The sequence below is a fragment of the Capra hircus genome, chromosome 3 (genome assembly GCF_001704415.2).
Source record: "Capra hircus breed San Clemente chromosome 3, ASM170441v1, whole genome shotgun sequence".
In the NCBI taxonomy this organism is placed as follows: Eukaryota; Metazoa; Chordata; class Mammalia; order Artiodactyla; family Bovidae; genus Capra; species Capra hircus.
This window is the reverse complement of record NC_030810.1, coordinates 80,196,357-80,213,580: the sequence shown is the minus strand read 5'-3', so window position 1 is coordinate 80,213,580 and position 17,224 is coordinate 80,196,357. Positions and strand designations below refer to the sequence as shown.

The window sequence follows — 17,224 nt, the reverse complement described above, 5'->3', positions numbered from 1 at the left end:
CTCTTTAACTTTCAGTGGTTTTCCATTTCATTTGCAATTAAATCTAAACTCCTTGAATATCCCACATGACCTATACAAGCTGCCTTCAACATTCCCTAATTGTTACTTCTCTGACCTCATCTTTTATATCCCTGTATTTCCTTGGCTGGAGGCATATTTATCTCCTTGCATTTCCTTCAGTATCTTATGTCTTTCCTCAGCTCCTATTTCATGTTCTTTGCACTTACTAGTCCCTTTGCTTACAATGCCACTGCATAAAAATATTAAGGTAGAGGAAGAGCTTATGCCTTTTCCGAATTTACTCAAACCTTATCTTATTGAGGCTTTTCCTGTCTTACATATACTAAAATCCATATCACCATAACCTTTCTTATATTCATTCACTGATTTATTTTTCTCCTTTATTGTTGTTCAGTTGCCCAGTTGTGCCTGACTCTTTGAGATCCCATGGACTGCGGCATGCCAGGCCTCCCTGTCCCTCACCATCTCCCGAAGTTTGCCCAAGTTCATGTCCATTGTATTAGTGATGCCATCCAGCCATCTCATCCTCTGATGCCCTCCTCTTTTGCCCTCAATCTTTCCCAGCACCAGGAATTTTTCCAGTGAGTTGGCTGTTTGCATCAGATGACCAAAATACTGGAGCTTCAGCTTCAGCATCAGTTCTTCCATTGAGTATTCAGGGTTGATTTCCCTTAAAATTCACAAGTTTGATCTTCTTGCTGTCTGAAAAGAACTTTCAGAAGTCTTGCCCAGCACTACATTTCAAAGGCATTAATTCCTTGGTGTTCTGTCTTCTTTATGATCCAGCTGTCAAAACTGTATGTGACACTGGGAAGATTCTAGTCTTCACGATACAGAGCTTTGTCGACAGAATAGTGTCTCTGCTTTTCAATACACTGTCTAGTTTGTCATAGGTTTCCTGCCTAGAAGCAATTGTCTTCAGAGTTCATGGCTGCAGTCACCATCTGCAGTGATATTAGAGCCCAAGAAGAGGAAATCTGTCACTGCTTCCACCTTTTCCCCTCTATTTCCCATGAAGTCATGGGGTCAGATGCCATGATCATAGTTTTTTTTAATATTTAGTTTTAAGTCAGCTTTTTCACTTTCCTCCTTCACCCTCATTAAGAGATTCTTTATTTCCTCTTCGCTTTTTGTCATTAGAGTGGTATCACCTGCATATCTGAGTCTGTTGATGTTTGTTCAGTCTATCTTGATTCTGGCTCGTAATTCATCCAGCCCGGCATGTCTCATGACAAACAGCGTAACAACACACAACCCTGCTGTACTCCATTCTCAATCTTGAACCAATCAGTTGTTCCATACAGGGTTCTAACCATTGCTTCTTGACCCACATACAGGTTTCTCAGGGGGAAGATAAGAGGGTCCAGTATACCTGTCTCTTTAACAGCTTTCCACATTTTTTTTTGTTTTTTTTTTTTGTTTTTTTAGTGATCCACACAGTCAAAGGTTTTAGAGTAGTCGGTGAAACAGAGGCAAATGTTTTTTTCTGGAATTCCCTTTCTTTCTCTGTGATTCAGCAAATGCTTGCAATTTGATCTCTGGTTCCTCTTCCTTTTCTAAACCCAGCTTGGACATCTGGAAATTCTTGGTTTGCATAATTCTGAAGCCTAGCGTGCAAGATTTTAAGCATGACCTTACTAGCATGGGAGATGAGTGCAATTGTCTGATGGTTAGCGCATTCTTTAGTACTACCCTTCTCGGGAATTGGAACGAGGACGGACCTTTTCCAGTTCTGTGGCCACTACTGGATCTTCCAAATTTGCTGACATATTGAATGCAACACTTTGATGCCATCATCCTTTAGGATTTTGAATAGCTCTATTGGAATTCCATTTCATCTACTAGCTTTATTAACAGCAGTGCTTCCTAAGACCAACTTGACTTTGCACCCCAGAATGTCTGGCTCTGGGTGACTACACCATTGTAGTAACACGGTTCATTGAGATCCTTTTTGTACAGTTCAGTGTATTCTTTCCATCTCCTCTTGATCTCTTCAATGTCTCCTAGGTCTCTACCATTTCTGTCCTTTATTGTTCCTTGGGCAAAATGTTCACTTGATATTTCCAATTTTCCTGAAGTGATCTTTAGTCTTTCCCCTTCTGTTGTTTTCTTCTAGTTTTATTCACTGTTCATTGAAGAGGTCCTTCTTGTCTCTTTGTGCTTTTCTTTGGAACTCAGCATTTAGTTGGATGTATCTTTCCCTTTCTCTGTTGCTTTTCACTTCTCTTCTTTCTTCAGCCATTTGTGAAGCCTCCTCAGAAAACCACTTTGCCTTCTTTTCTTTTTCTTTGCAATGGTTTTGTTCACTGCCTCCAGTACAGTATTACAGACTTCCATCCATAGTTCTTCAGGCACACTGTTAACTAGATCTAATCCCTTGATTATATTCATTACTTCCATTGCATATTCATAGGGGATTTGATTTAAGTTGTACCTGGCTGGCCTAGTGGTTTTCCTTACTTTCTTTAGTTTAAGCCTGAATTTTTCTATGAGATGCCAATAATCTGAGCCACAGTCAGTTCTAGGCCTTGATTTTACTGACTGTATACAGCTTCTCCTTTTTTGGCTACAAAGAATGTAATCAATTTGATTTTAGTATTGACTGTTTGGTGATGTTCGTGTGTAAAGTCTTCTCTTGTGTTGTCAAAAAAGGATACCGGCTACCACCAATGGATTCTCTTGGCAGAATTCAGTTATCCTTTGCCCTGCTTTATTTTGTTTTCCAAGGCCAAACTTCCCTGTTACTCCAGGTATATCTTGATTTCATACTTTTGCATTCTAATCCCCAGTGATGAATAAAACATCATTTTTTGGGTGTGTTAGTTGTAGGAGGTCTAGTTCTTCACAGAACTGATCAACTTCAGCTTCTTCAGCATTGGTGGTAGAGGCATAGGCCTGGATTACTGTGATGTTGAATAATTTTCCTTGGAAACAAACTAAGACCATCTGTCATTTTTGAGGTTGCACCCAAGTACCACATTTTGGACTCTTTGTTGATTATGAGAGCTACTCCCTTTCTTTTATGGAATTCTTGCCCACAGTAGTAGATATTTAATGGTCATCTGACTTAAATTTTCTCAGTCTCTATTTTAGTTCACTGATTGCTAAGATGTCGATGTTTATTCTTACCACCTCCTGCTTGACCACGTCCAGTTTACCTTGATTCATGGACCTAACATTCCAGGTTTCTATGCAATACTGTTCTTTGCAACATCGGATTTTACTTTCATCTCTAGAAACATCCACAACTGAGTGTCACTTCTGCTTTGGCCTAGTTGCTTCATTTTTTCTGGGGCTATTACTAATTCTCCTCCACTTTTCCCCAGTAGCATATTGGACTGCTTCCAACCTGGGGGACTCATCTTTCAGTGTCATAACTTTTTGTCCTTTTATATAGTTTATGAGGTTCCTACGGCAAGTATGGGGTGGTTTTTATTCCATCTTCCAGTGGATCATGTTTTGTCAGAACTCTCTGGTATGACTTGTCCATCTTGGGTGGCCCTACACAGCATGGCTTATTGAGTTTTGCAAGCCCTTTTGCCATGTCAAGGCAGTGATCCATGAAGGGGATTTTTCTCCTTAGTTCTCCTCAAATATTTGTCATTTATAAAAAAGTAATGACATTTAAATTAAGGGTTGAGATTTTATTTTAAGGCTTTATATAAAATGTAGAATTAGATAACTTTGCAGTACAAATATTATTTGGACAGCTTCTAGGCCATATTTATACAAATAATTCCCGTGTTTTTCATTTCATTTTACCTGTTTAGATATAGTCAATATAGCAATCAAATTCCACTTAGTAGAACATTTTGCTTATTGGCTAGATACTGTGCACATTGATCTAGCTGTCCTGAGAGTTGTAGTTGTATAGTAATTGTAATGGGGGTTTGTGTTTTGTTTTACTGGTTTAACAGAGCAATGATGCAGGACTTGTAGTTACCTAGAAAGTAGCAGAGAGATGTTTCCCACTGAAGACCTAGAAAGCAATTACAGAGAAGGAATTATCAAGAAAATGTAAATATATGTTGCTATTCAAGTCAAATTTAATTCTTGTTCCTGTGTGTGCTAAGTTGCTTCAGTCGTGTCCAACTCTATGTGACCCTGTGGACTTAGCCCACCAGGCTCCTCTGTCCCTGGGATTCTTCAGGCAAGAATACTGGAGTGGGATGCTATGCCCTCCTCCAGGGGATCTTCCCAATCCAGGGATCAAAATGGCGTCCCTTATGTCTCTTGCATTGGCAAACGGGTTCTTTACTACTAGGAAGCCCATTTATTGTTCCTAATCAACATTACATCTGGGATTCTGTATTTTATGGATTTCTCTTAACCACGAAATAAGACAGAATTAGAATAAATCGTGACCAGTGGGACATGAATGCAATCAATTTTGATGGGAGTCATATTTTTCCATTAGTTCTACTCAGAATACTTTATTATATATATTTTTCTCTGACCTTTCCAGTTTTGAATTTTACTCTGTAGCTGATTAAAAAAAAAAAAAAAACTAGTATTTTCACGAAATGTAAGAAAGTACATTTACATTTGATCATTGAGTTCTTATCTTCTGAAATGGGGGTACCAATAAGTTTGTTAGGTGTTTGATTTGAAAAAATTAAATTAATTATAAAATTCCTAAAACTCTAGGCTCCTATTTTATATTGTCTTTGTCTACGTCATCCTCGATTTGATGCTATTCTTTCTTTGAATATCAAATGCTTGTTTTTTCCCAGAAGCATAAGACACTGGTTCTCCAAAACTTGAGTCTTGAGATGTTTGTATTTCATTCATTCTTTTTTTTTTTTTCCTGTAGGGAAATATATTCTGTAATCATAGGCTTAAATGGCAAAACATTTAAGTTTATTATAGAACTCATGTTTCTATAATACAAATATACAAACCTAGGTATGTTTCCCATACCCAGGAATACTTAATGTAAACTACACAACTATAATCTTATATACTTACAATTTACTAATGTATTCAAGCCTTCTGTTTCTCCCATTTGCACTTTTTAAATTTTTTCGGAACACAATGATTCGATTTCATAATATAGACAAAATGTCTGGTAGTTTAAGCCAAAAAGAATAGTGTAGAGACCTGAAGCATGTATATGGTTTATATTCACTTTATTTTTGCCATGCTATGTCACTTCAGTCATCTCCGACTCTTTGTGACACTCCCCCCACAATCCTGGCTCCATGGACTGTAGCCCGCCAGGTTCCTCTGTCCATGGGATTCTCCAGGCAAGAATATTAGATTGGGTTGCCATTCCCTCCTCCAGGGAATCTTCCTGATGCAGGGATTGAACCCTCATCTCTTTTTCTCCTGCATTGGCAGGTGAGTTCTTTACCACTAGTGCCACCTGGAAAGCCTACTTGTGCCATATAGGCATTTAAAGATAAACTTTCATACCTTTTCAAATATAGAAGAATCTAGGTTGATATATTTTGTTTTCTAATACTTCATGTTAGTTTATAATACAGGATAGGTATGTGGCATGTGTGGGTTTGAAATAAATGAAGTAATAGCATCAGAGGTCAGACACTAAAATATTAGTTTTTTAAAATCTTCTAATAACACATTAGGGTTAAATCTAGAGTTATATTAATGTCTATGTGATAAAATGACAAAATTATTGAAAAGGAAACAATTTCAATGATATCAGTGCTTTAATGTTAAGTTGTGTTGCAGGGTGGTAATGGGACAATGAACTTGACAACTTAAGCCTCCTGGGGTTGTATGTCCCTAGAATAACAAAGGAACATGCTGGAGAGATTACTAAGCATTGCATACTTTTCATGGGTGATATCCAATGGATCTTTAGAGATTAAAAAAAACACACTAAAAAGCTAAAAAACAGTTTTAGAGATAAAAAGTGTTCAGTCTTATACTCAACTGTTAAGAGATTTCCCAAGGTAGTCAGAGGAAATGAATAAGAGGAATCAAGTGAGTTATAGACCTGCAGAAACACTGGTGGCACTCGATGGGACTATTGGATGTTCAGAAAGGTTGAATTTTTGACAAAAAAGTGTTTTTAGGTATTCTTTTTATCGAGTTCTTGGACACTGTTCTCCAAGAGTTTAAAATTCCATTTCTCATTTCATTATCAGAATTTGGTTAAGCTGAAGAAACTAAGTCTAAGAAGGGTAAGCAGCTTATCCAAAGTTACACAAATAATAAATATCAAACTTGGGTTGGAAGTTGGGCTATCCCAACTGCAGGAATTGTTATTAACTGTTGTCCATTCACTTGTTGTATCTTACAGTTTAGATTCTTTATAAGGGCTTTTATGATTTTGAAAACATCAACAGGATGTTGGTAATAGTTAAATTATAATGAATAGTCACTTCTCTCTTATTTTTATCTTTGCCAGTCCTGCCTCCTACTACCACATAAACAAGATAGCTCTTCTGTTGTTTAATTTTTTTTTTAATAGAGCATCAAAGCATTTCATGATTGGGTGGTAGACGGCTGATATCACTTTCTATGTCTTATTTTATTTTTGTTTCCTCTGTAAGGATATGCTTCATTTCTGGCCTGTGATGTGAGGTACAAGGTGAGAATAAGTGACTCTGTAGGGTGGGGAAAGCATCTAGCATTCTTTAGTAAGATTACTTCACAGCTGTGTTCTTGCCATACCTTAATCAAATGGAAACAGCGAGATTTGTCAAGCTCTTCAAGATGCTGTTAGTAAAGGCCATTTTCAACCCTCTCCTTGTTTCTTCTGAGACTGATGAGAAAGAAACTTCAACTCTGGGGCAGAATGTGACTGCTCATTTACTCATTCATTTCTTAACCATATTTCTATTTTTTATTTACTATGCATCAGGTACTATGTTATTTATGAATATTACAGTGAACACCCATAGTGATAATGTTTGCTGTCAGGGGATTTATGATCTACTGGGAGTCAGATATTAACCAACAAATTACAACTTTAGCAAAAAGAGAGAGAGAAATTAGGTGGCAATCAAGACCACCTAATTAAGGAAATCAAGGCCATAATTTAGACATATGCTGTGACTGAGTGCACACAGCCTAGAGTGAAAATAAATATTTATGCAAAAGAACAAAAGAGTGTGGAGCTATCCAAGGGAACTTGGGATCCTATGAAAGGGTCATATAACCCAGCCTAAGGGTAGATAAGAAACGATTTCCTGAAGAAAATCATGTTTAGGTTGATATCAAAAAATTGATTAGGTCTAAGTTCACTGACCAGCTACACATTAGATTCATTTGGGAAACTTTAAAACATATAAATGCCTGGGCACCCTCCCCACTCCCCACTCCATCATTCTAGATGTTAGTTCTGGAGTTGGACCCATACATCTATATGTTTTAAAAACTCTCCAGGAAATTCTACAGATAGGGTTGAAAAAGAAAAAAAAAAAAAAAACTTAACTATACTTAGTCAATTGATGAAAGATTGAAAAAAGAATCTTCAACAAACAGAGTATAGCAAACTTTAGAAACTTGAGAGACTTTTATTTCAGCCAGAGCATAAAATGTGGGGTTGAGGAAGCAGGTAGTAATTAGTGTAGATGTCTCACTTGGAGTTTGTGGCTGTGCATTTTCATGGTGGTGATATGATTTTTCTCAAAAAGTCCTCAGAAGCCGAGATACCCCCCCAGGAGACTGAACACCTAAATTTATTCAGTGTTGATGTCTTGTCAGGACAAGAAGAGTTCCATTTTTTTGAACTCTGTGCTGTCTTGTATCTGTGCTGTCATATCTGATATTTCTATTGCTTCCTCTTCATTGATGAATCTATTCAAGACTCAGCTTAAAAGGATCACGTGACAGATATTTTAGCTTTTGAGGACCACCCAGTGTCTATCAGCTACAAAGCTCTATCCTTGTAGTGCAAAAGCAGTTACAGACAATAAATTAATGAATAGCTGCAGCTGTATGTACAATATAAACCTTACTTATGGACACACATTTAAATTTCATGTAATTTTCATGTGTCATAGAATTTTAAGCTTCTTTTATTTTCAACCATCTAAAAGCATTCTTCACATACCAGAGAAAAATAGGCAACAAGGAGGTCTTAATACAGAAGCATACTTTTCCTAGTATTATTTCAACTATCAAGTCAGTTCTCACAAAAACTGTTTCAGGTAGATATTTTTATTATTCTAATTTTACAGATGTTGAACCTGAGGTACAAAGCAACAAAGTAATATGTCCAAATAAAACAGATGCTAAGTGTTGGAGGTGGGATTCAAACCAGCCCGGTGCTACAACACTGCAGTGCTGCTATGGACTACTTACTGCTCAAGGGAGTATGTGAAAAAAAAAGGAGGGATTAGAGACTAAACAGTCAAAGCATTTGTATGACCTTAGAACTGTAATCTGAGCAGACACTGGAGGCACCAAGGAGGAAGGAATAAAGACCTGAGATAGTCTAATGAGTGAGTGGAGGTGTTAAAGAGATCAACAGAACACAAGAGGTAAGACATACTAGGCCCTCACAAATTTTTGTTTCAAGACAAGAAAGCCCTGTGGGCTTCAGAGGAAGTTGCTTCTATATCTTGCTTCTATATGCTTCTATATGTTTCACCTTAGTGTTTTATATTATACAATATTTTATATAGTATATGGGTGTTTGTGTGTGTGTATGTATGTATACTTGTTCTCTTCTAGTTTTGGAAAAGGGCAGGCAAGTAAGTAACAGGCAAGTGTGTGTGTCCTCTGTTGCTCAGTCATGTCAGATCCTGTGGACTGTAGTCTACTAGGCTCCATGGGATTCTCCAGGCAAGAATACTGGAGTAGGTTGCAATTTCCTTTTCCAGGAGAATCTTACCAATCCAGGGATCAAACTCAGGTCTTTTAGATCTCCTGCATTGGCAGGCAGATTTTTTTTACCACTAGTGCCACCTGGGAAACCCAGTAGGCAAATCAGTTCAGTTCAGTCACTCAGTCATGTCTGACTTGTTGCAACTCCATGAACCGTAGCACACCAGGCCTCTCTGTCCATCCCCAATTCCCAGAGTCCACCCAAACCCTGTCCATTGAGTTGGTGATGCCATCCAACCATCTCATTGTCTGTCGTCCCCTTCTCCTCCTCTGTCGTCCCCTTCTCCTCCTGCACTCAATATTTCCCAGCATCAGGGTCTTTTCCAATGAGTCAGCTTTGCACATCAGGTGGCCAAAGTATTGAAGTTTTAGCTTCAACATCAGTCCTTCCAATGAACACCCAGGACTGATCTCCTTTAGGATGGACTAGCTGGATGTCCTTACAGTCCAAGGGACTCTCAAGAGTCTTTTCCAACACCACAGTTCAAAAGCATCAATTCTTCATCACTCAGCTTTCTTTATAGTCCAACTCTCACATCATACATGACCACTGGAAAAACCATAGCCTTGACTAGATGGACCTTTGTTGGCGATGTCTCTGCTTATGAATATGCTGTCTAGGTTGGTCATAACTTTCCTTATAAGGAGTAAGCGTCTTTTAATTTCATGGCTACAATCACCATCTGCAGTGATTTTGGAACCCCTAAAAATAAAGTCTGACACTGTTTATCCACTGTTTCCCCATCTATTTGCCATGAAATGATGGGACTGGATGCCATGATCTTCGTTTTCTGAATGTTGAGCTTTAAGCCAACTTTTTCACTCTCCTCTTTCACTTTCATCAAGAGGCTCTTTAGTTCCTCTTCACTTTCTGCCATAAGGGTGGTGTCATCTGCATATCTGAGGTTATTGATATTTCCCCCAGCAATCTTGATTCCAGCTTGTGCTTCCTCCAGATATATAAGTGTAGGCAAATAATTAAAACCAAGTGTAGAAAGTACTACGATAGAGGTACATCTAACCCAACTAGAGAATGCCTTTGGGAAGAAGCTGCACGTCAGTTATATACTAATTTTTCCTTAGAATAGGATTTATAAAAGCTCAAAGACTGGAGAAAAAATGTAGTGAATAGTCTGTGAAGTCTGAGTTCAGTATGGGGAGAAATCTGAGTGAGAAAGGCATTAAGGGGGAATGAGATAAAAGGTGGATATGCAGTAGCATCAGACTGGAAGAGTAAGGGGTGTGTCCACATTGTTAAGATTTTATATTCAAGGTTTGTGCAAACCACCTGGAAGTTGGTGGGGTTCTCTGAAGCAATTTAAGCACAGTGACTTGCATGGGAATTTTGGAAGCTCACTCAAGCTGTGCTATGCAGATAGATGAGACAAGTCATTGAAACTGGTTAAATGACTATTGTAGTAATGCACTGGGTTTGCTATCCTATTTTCTCATTTAATAAAGAAAAAAGTGTACACTAAAAAAACAGGAAAAATATTATTGAACAAAGTATCATGCTGATTGGGTACATATGAAATACTAATCATGATCTGTGCCATGAGAATTGGTGAAATAGAAACAATTAAAATATTAGGGACAGTTAAGAATTTCTTTGAACATTGAAATTATAATTTTTTTAGATGTATCAAGTTAAGCTATAATAAACTATTGCTTTTAATCTTTAAACATTTGAAGTTCAGTTAATAAAATGTGGACTCTTTTCTCCCATCTATGCATGTGTATATATATATATAAGTCCATAGAACCTATGGTATGAGAATTTGTTAAATGCTATAATCATGGTATAAAATGAGGCAAATAAGTGTCTTAATTCATTATTTAGTTTACTTCAGAGGAAACATCTTTAAGACTTGATTAACTGAATTTTTGGAGAAGGAAATGGCAACCCACTCCAGTACTCTTGCCTGAAAATTCCCATGAACAGAGAAGCCTGGTAGGCTACAGTCCGTGGGGTCGCAAAGAGTCAGACACGACTGAGCAACTTCACTTTCAACTGAATTTTACATTTTTGTGACTTTATATGACTTTTTAGGAAAAATTATTTGCAATCTTTATTATATATCCCTATTTTTAGAGTGAATTATTATTTCATATCATATGTCTCTACATAGAAGCCTATTTAAGCTTGAAAAATAGAGCCCTTAGATAGAATCCTGTAGAGGGAGGGTGTTTTATCATATTGCTTTCAAACTAGGAGCTAACAAATGTGACAAAACCTGTGCTGTTGGAAAAGGTCATCCTGTTAAGAGATAGTTTGGAGAAAAGATTTGTGGTCTATTTTATGTATTATTTACTGATGTGCAGGTGAGACTGTGACTGTGAGGCTGCACCCTTTTCTTCAGGAAAGAATTGCAGCCTTCATAGCTGTGTTCATGTCAATCCTGAAGTCTTTACTCTATTGGCATGTACTTTTGCTAATGGCTTTAGTGCAAGAAGATAAGATAAAATAAGCAGATAAGATGCTGTGCTCTTAGAAACAGTTTCCTTCAGAGTAATTTATACCCTGAAGCATGAACTACATTTAATTTAAATCTAATATAAACCTTAGGAATCAATGGACTGGCTCAAGATGATTTTAATATATTTATGTTTTAAGTTTCTTTTCACAGTATGCTTGTTTATGGGCTATAGCAGCGAGTAGAATGAACCTATGTTTGATTTTGCACAAACACCTTAATTTGTGTTCTGGTTCTAAGTTCCTTCATCTGCATAGTAGGGATAAGAACACATGGCCTGCAAAATTTGTGAGGGTTAATTAACCTAGGAAGAGTTTAATCCAGTTACTGTCCCATGTTAGGTTCTTTGGACATGGAAGCTAATATAGTTATTATTTTCTTATTTTTATGGTAAGAGAAAAGAATGTAAAAATAGTCAGGTATTGTTCTGGCTTTAAAAAATCCCCATTTAAAGCAGGATTTAGCCAAAATTGTTATTGGATTTTATTCTTTTAAATATTCCAAGGCTGAATTAAAGAGGACTATATTTGATCCTTCAATATTCTGATTTTCATTGTATTTTTTTCTTTTTAAAAATTTGGAACAATGTGCACTCTACCGGTTAATGTGTTCTCTACTGGTTCATGTGTTATTTTCATTCAAAAGCTTGATGAAATAGGTGGTCGTTATTATTAAAGGGAAGGACATTTCTTATAACATAAAAGACAAATTATATAAAGCTTCATTCAACATGATTGTACATATAGAAGTTAATATCCCCAAAACTTAATTAACTAAGAAAATGACCAAATGCACATTTCTCATGCACTCATTCAGTCATCCATTCATCCATTCTATAACTGACACTAGTTAATGCTAAAAATGTTAATTGAAATTGTAATTTTCAAAGAGCACCACTGTGTTGCAGGTCACTCTCTACTTTGCGTAGTGTGATAAATCATGGTGATGTTATTAACTGGTTTGCAAGCAGTCCCATTTTCATTTTAAGTCCTCCCCAAACAGTGTACTTATAAAATCCAGTGTATTTGAAATTTGATAACAATTCTATTTTTTTTAACAACTGAAACTTTTCACATGAGTAATATTGGTCTCACTTTCAACCAAATGTGATCTCTTTTTCTTCTGAATGAAAGAATACTGCGTGCATCTCTATAGAACAATGGATACTACCTCCCACATAATTATTGGGACCTGTTTAGTGCTTCCTTAAGTAGAATCTAAATATTTGTAGTCTAATTAATTAAATAAAATCTATATACTTGCAGCCTCAGACATGCTCAGTGATAGATTGGCCAAATATAGCCTTATATGAATAGTTTTATTTTTGATTATTTATTATTATTATTTATTTTGATTATTTTTGATTAAACATAGAAAGTCAATGAATATGAGTATATTGAGTAATATGGATTCCTAGGTCTGTTTTTATAACAATGTTTACACCACCTGAATCATGTTTTGATGAGTCTAAAATATCATTTGTCCTTTTATATCTGGTTTATTTCATGCACTATTGTGTTTCAAAGGTTCCATGTGGTAGCATGTATTAGAACTTCATTCCTTTTCTGGTTGAATCACATTCTATTATATGTATATATCACATTTTGTGAATCTATCCACATATTGATGGAAACTTGGTTTGTTTTCACTTTTTCATTATTGTGAATAATGTTGCAATGAACATTCACATACAGATGTCTGTTTTAAATTCCGAATTTCAATTCACTTAAGTATATACCTAGGAATGGCATTGTTTGGTCATGGGATACTTCTATGTTTAGTATTTTTAGAGATATTATATGGGGCCAATTATTTGAAATTTCTAGAATAGCAAAGTTCATAGAAATGGAGAGTAAATTATCAGTTACCAGTGCCTGGGCCGAGGAGAGGAATAGAGACTTATTGCTTAATGGTTAAACAGCTTCAGTTTGGGCTAAAGAAGTTTTGAAAATAGTATTGATGATTGCATAACATTGTGAACTTAATTATGCTATTAAATTGTACACTTTAAAATGGTTAAAATGGCAAAAATTTATGTTGTATATATTTTACAACAATTTAAAGAATGAATAGTAAATGAAGTTGTTTATTCACTGTCGTATCCAGCTCTTTTGTGACCCCATGGACTGTAGCCCACCAGTCTCCTCTGTCCATGGTATTTCCCAATCAAGAATACTGGAATGAGTTGCCATTTCCTTCTCCGGAGGATCTCCCCAACCAGGGATCAAACCCAAGTCTCCTGCATTGACAGGCTGATTCTTTACCATTGAGCCACTAGGGAACATTAGTATAAATACTATATAGCACGGTTCAGTTCAGTTCAGTCACTCAGTCGTGTCTGACTTTTCACGACCCCATGAACCGCAGCATGCCAGGCCTCCCTGTCCATCACCAACTCCCGGAGTTCACCCAAACTCATGTCCATTGAGTCAGTGATGCCATCCAGTCATCTCATCCTCTGTTGTCTCTTTCTCCTGTGCTCAATCTTTCCCAGCATCAGGTTCTTTTCCAATGAGTCAGCTCTTCTCATCAGGTGGCCAAAATATTGCAGTTTCAGCTTCAACATCAGTCCTTCTAATGAACACCCAGGACTGATCTCCTTTAGGATGGACTAGTTGGATCTCCTTGCAGTCCAAGGGACTCTCAAGAGTCTTCTCCAACACCACAGTTCAAAAGCATCAATTATTCAGTGCTTATCTTTCTTTATAGTCCAACTCTCACATCCATATATGACCATTGGAAAAACCATAACCTTGACTAGACGGACCTTTGTTGGCAAAGTAATGTCTCTGCTTTTGAATATGCTGTCTAGGTTGGTCATAACTTTCCTTCCAAGGAGTAAGAGTCTTTTAATTTCATGGCTGCAGTCACCATCTACAGTGACTTTGGAGTCCCCCAAAATAAAGTCAGCCACTGTTTCCACTATTTCCCCATCTATTTGCTGTGAAGTGATGGGACCTGATGCCATGATCTTCGTTTTCTGAATGTTGAGCTTTAAGCCAACTCTTTCACTCTCCTCTTTCACTTTCATCAAGAGACTGTTTAGTTCCTCTTCACTTTCTGCCATAAGGGTGGTGTCATCTGCATATCTGAGGTTATTGATACTTGTCCCGGCAATCTTGATTCTAGCTTCTGCTTCCTGCAGCCCAGCGTTTCTCATGATGTACTCTGCATATAAGTTAAATAAGCAGGGTGACAATATACAACTTTGACATACTCCTTTTCCTATTTGGAACCAGTCTGTTGTTCCATGTCCAGTTCTAACTGTTGCTTCCTGAGCTGCATAAAGGTTTCTCAAGAGGCAGGTCAGGTGGTCTGGTATTCCCATCTCTTTCAGAATTTTCCACAGTTTATAGTGATCCACACAGTCAAAGGCTTTGGCCTAGTCAATAAAGCAGAAATGGATAGATACTTTTCTGAAACTCTCACTTTTTCGATGATCCAGCAGATGTTGGCAGGTTGATCTCTGGTTCCTCTGCCTTTTGTAAAACCAGCTTGAACATCTGGAAGCTCACAGTTCACATATTGCTGAAGCCTGGCTTGGAGAATCTTGAGCATTACTTTACTAACGTGTGAGATAAGTGCAATTGTGCAGTAGTTTGAGCCTTCTTTGGCATTGCCTTCCTTTGGGATTGGAATGAAAGCTGACATTTTCCAGTCCTGTGGCCACTGCTGAGTTTTCCAAATTTGCTGATGTATTGTGTGTAGCACTTTCACAGCATCATCTTTTGGGATTTGAAATAGCTCAACTGGAATTCCATCACCTCCACTAGCTTTGTTCGTAGTGATGCTTCCTAAGGCCCACTTGACTTCATATTCCAGGATGTCTGGCTCTAGATGAGTGATCACACCATCGTGATTATCTGGGTTGTGAAGATCTTTTTTGTACAGTTCTGTGTATTCTTGCCACGTCTTTTTAATATCTTCTGTTTCTCTTAAGTCCCATACCATTTCTGTCCTTTATTGAGCCCATCTTTGCATGAAATTTGCCTTTGATATCTCTAATTTTCTTGAAGAGATCTCTAGTCTTTTCAATTCTATTGTTTTCCTCTATTTCTTTACATTGATCCCTGAGGAAGGCTTTCTTATCTCTCCTTGCTATTCTTTGGAACTCTGCATTCAAATGGGTATATCTTTCCTTTTCGCCTTTGCTGTTGGCAATGTACCACAACGAACAGATTTTATACTCTGATTGGGTGAATTGCATGGAATGTGAATTATGGTCCATGAAGCCATTTGAAACATAAAGTTTATCTAAAGGATTACACTTACAAAGGGGAAGTTTAAGGTTAGTAGCAGGAGGTAGCTGAAATGGATTGGATTTGGGAAATTTATGTTTCTGCCAACAAACAGCCTATTCTAGGCACCCTGAGGCTACATAAAAAGGAAAAAAAAAAACACACAAAAAAAACCTTAGTATCTCCAGGGACGTTCATAGGAAAACATTCAAAGCAAGGGCATTATATTTTGTTAGGTATTCTTTTAAACAGCTTTTAACTTATCATTGGGCATTCAGTATGGCTTAGGAGCTGCACATTTTATAATTCTTATATATAACATTCATTGTGAATTTGAATCTTTATAATCACCTCTTTAAATTATGAATAGTTAAATATAGTATGTTGATTAGAAATTAATGGGATATGTACAAATACTGTTTTTTTCAATATGTTTAGCTGTTCCGTAATTTAATTTCTGATTGAGATATTTTGTGTTTGAGAATGTTACAGTTTATATTTTACCTGTTCCTCCTCTTCTCAGCCCCCCAACTTAGTGTTAAGGAAGCATGGCAGGTGATACATAGATTTGAGAAGTAGGATACAATTTCCTCTGTTTAAAAAATAACTCATTTTTATTAGATTATTTGTTCAATTACTTTTCCCTATTTTTAACGTATTTTTCAGCTGCTCCAGTTGATGTACTAAAAGCTCTAGATTTTCACAATTCTCCAGAGGGAATATCAAAAACAACGGGCTTTTGCACAAACAGAAAGAATTCAAAAGATTCAGATACTGCTTTCAGAGTTTCAAAGCAAGCACAACTTAGTGCCCCAACGAAACAATTATTTTCAGGTATGTTCTTTTTATTACTGTGACTACTGCTGCTTTGATAACTATTATTATTCTTTTTTATCATGCTACATAATGCACAATTATGGGGGGATTTTTCATAATGGTTTGAAAAGTACTTGGTGAATTTTTTTTTCCTGTCCTTGAAAGCACTAAATGACCTGGTATTAATTGTCTAGAAGTCATGATAATGTAGGGAAAGGGAGTAGTGAAATGACAATTTCTGAGTATCATATTTTCTTAGTAAGTACCTTATTATGAGTGCTTGCTTGTTATTGGATACATATCCATTGTTTTTCTCTTACATCTTCACTAGGTTGAGTAGCCTGGTTCCTATTTAACAGAAAAAGAAACTGAATTTCACTGAGACTCTGACTTAACCCATATTACAGAAGGTCAATATTTAATGCAGGGTTTGTTTAATTGCCAAGGCCAATATTGTCTTATCAAGTATTCCTTTTTGGTCTTTTAGGATCTTTTCAGAAACAATTTATCCTTTAAATTCTTCATATTATCCTCTACTGTCCTCATGTGAAGGAACTCAAGTTCCCTATTTTTACATAAAACTTTTCTATTGATAGAAAAATTATAAATCAAAGGACTAAAAATTTACAAAGCAAAATAGCATACTTTTCAAGAAAGTACATTTTAAAGTATTTTTGTACATAGATTTATTTTGCTAAATCATTGATTCTTCCAAATATTTCCTGTCTTGAAAAATGCAAATTTGTGGTGGACAAAAAATAACAAAATGCAAATATAAAGATAAAATGCACACTTTTTCCTGACTTAAAATGAAAAATTAAATTCATGAAATATTTTTCAAATCAAATTGAAAGTTGTAAATAGTAAAAATTA

The 17,224-nt window shown here is 36.5% G+C and overlaps 1 protein-coding gene across 2 annotated transcripts in view; it reads left to right on the top strand.

The window, feature by feature from the left end:
- COL11A1 (collagen type XI alpha 1 chain) overlaps positions 1 to 17,224 on the top strand; it is a 229,950-nt gene that overhangs the window by 13,150 nt on the left and 199,576 nt on the right. For both annotated transcript variants that reach the window (XM_005678025.3, XM_018045833.1), the window contains exon 2: positions 16,202 to 16,369. In XM_005678025.3, the coding sequence (XP_005678082.2) occupies positions 16,202 to 16,369 (168 nt within the window). The remainder of the gene's footprint in view (positions 1 to 16,201; positions 16,370 to 17,224) is intronic.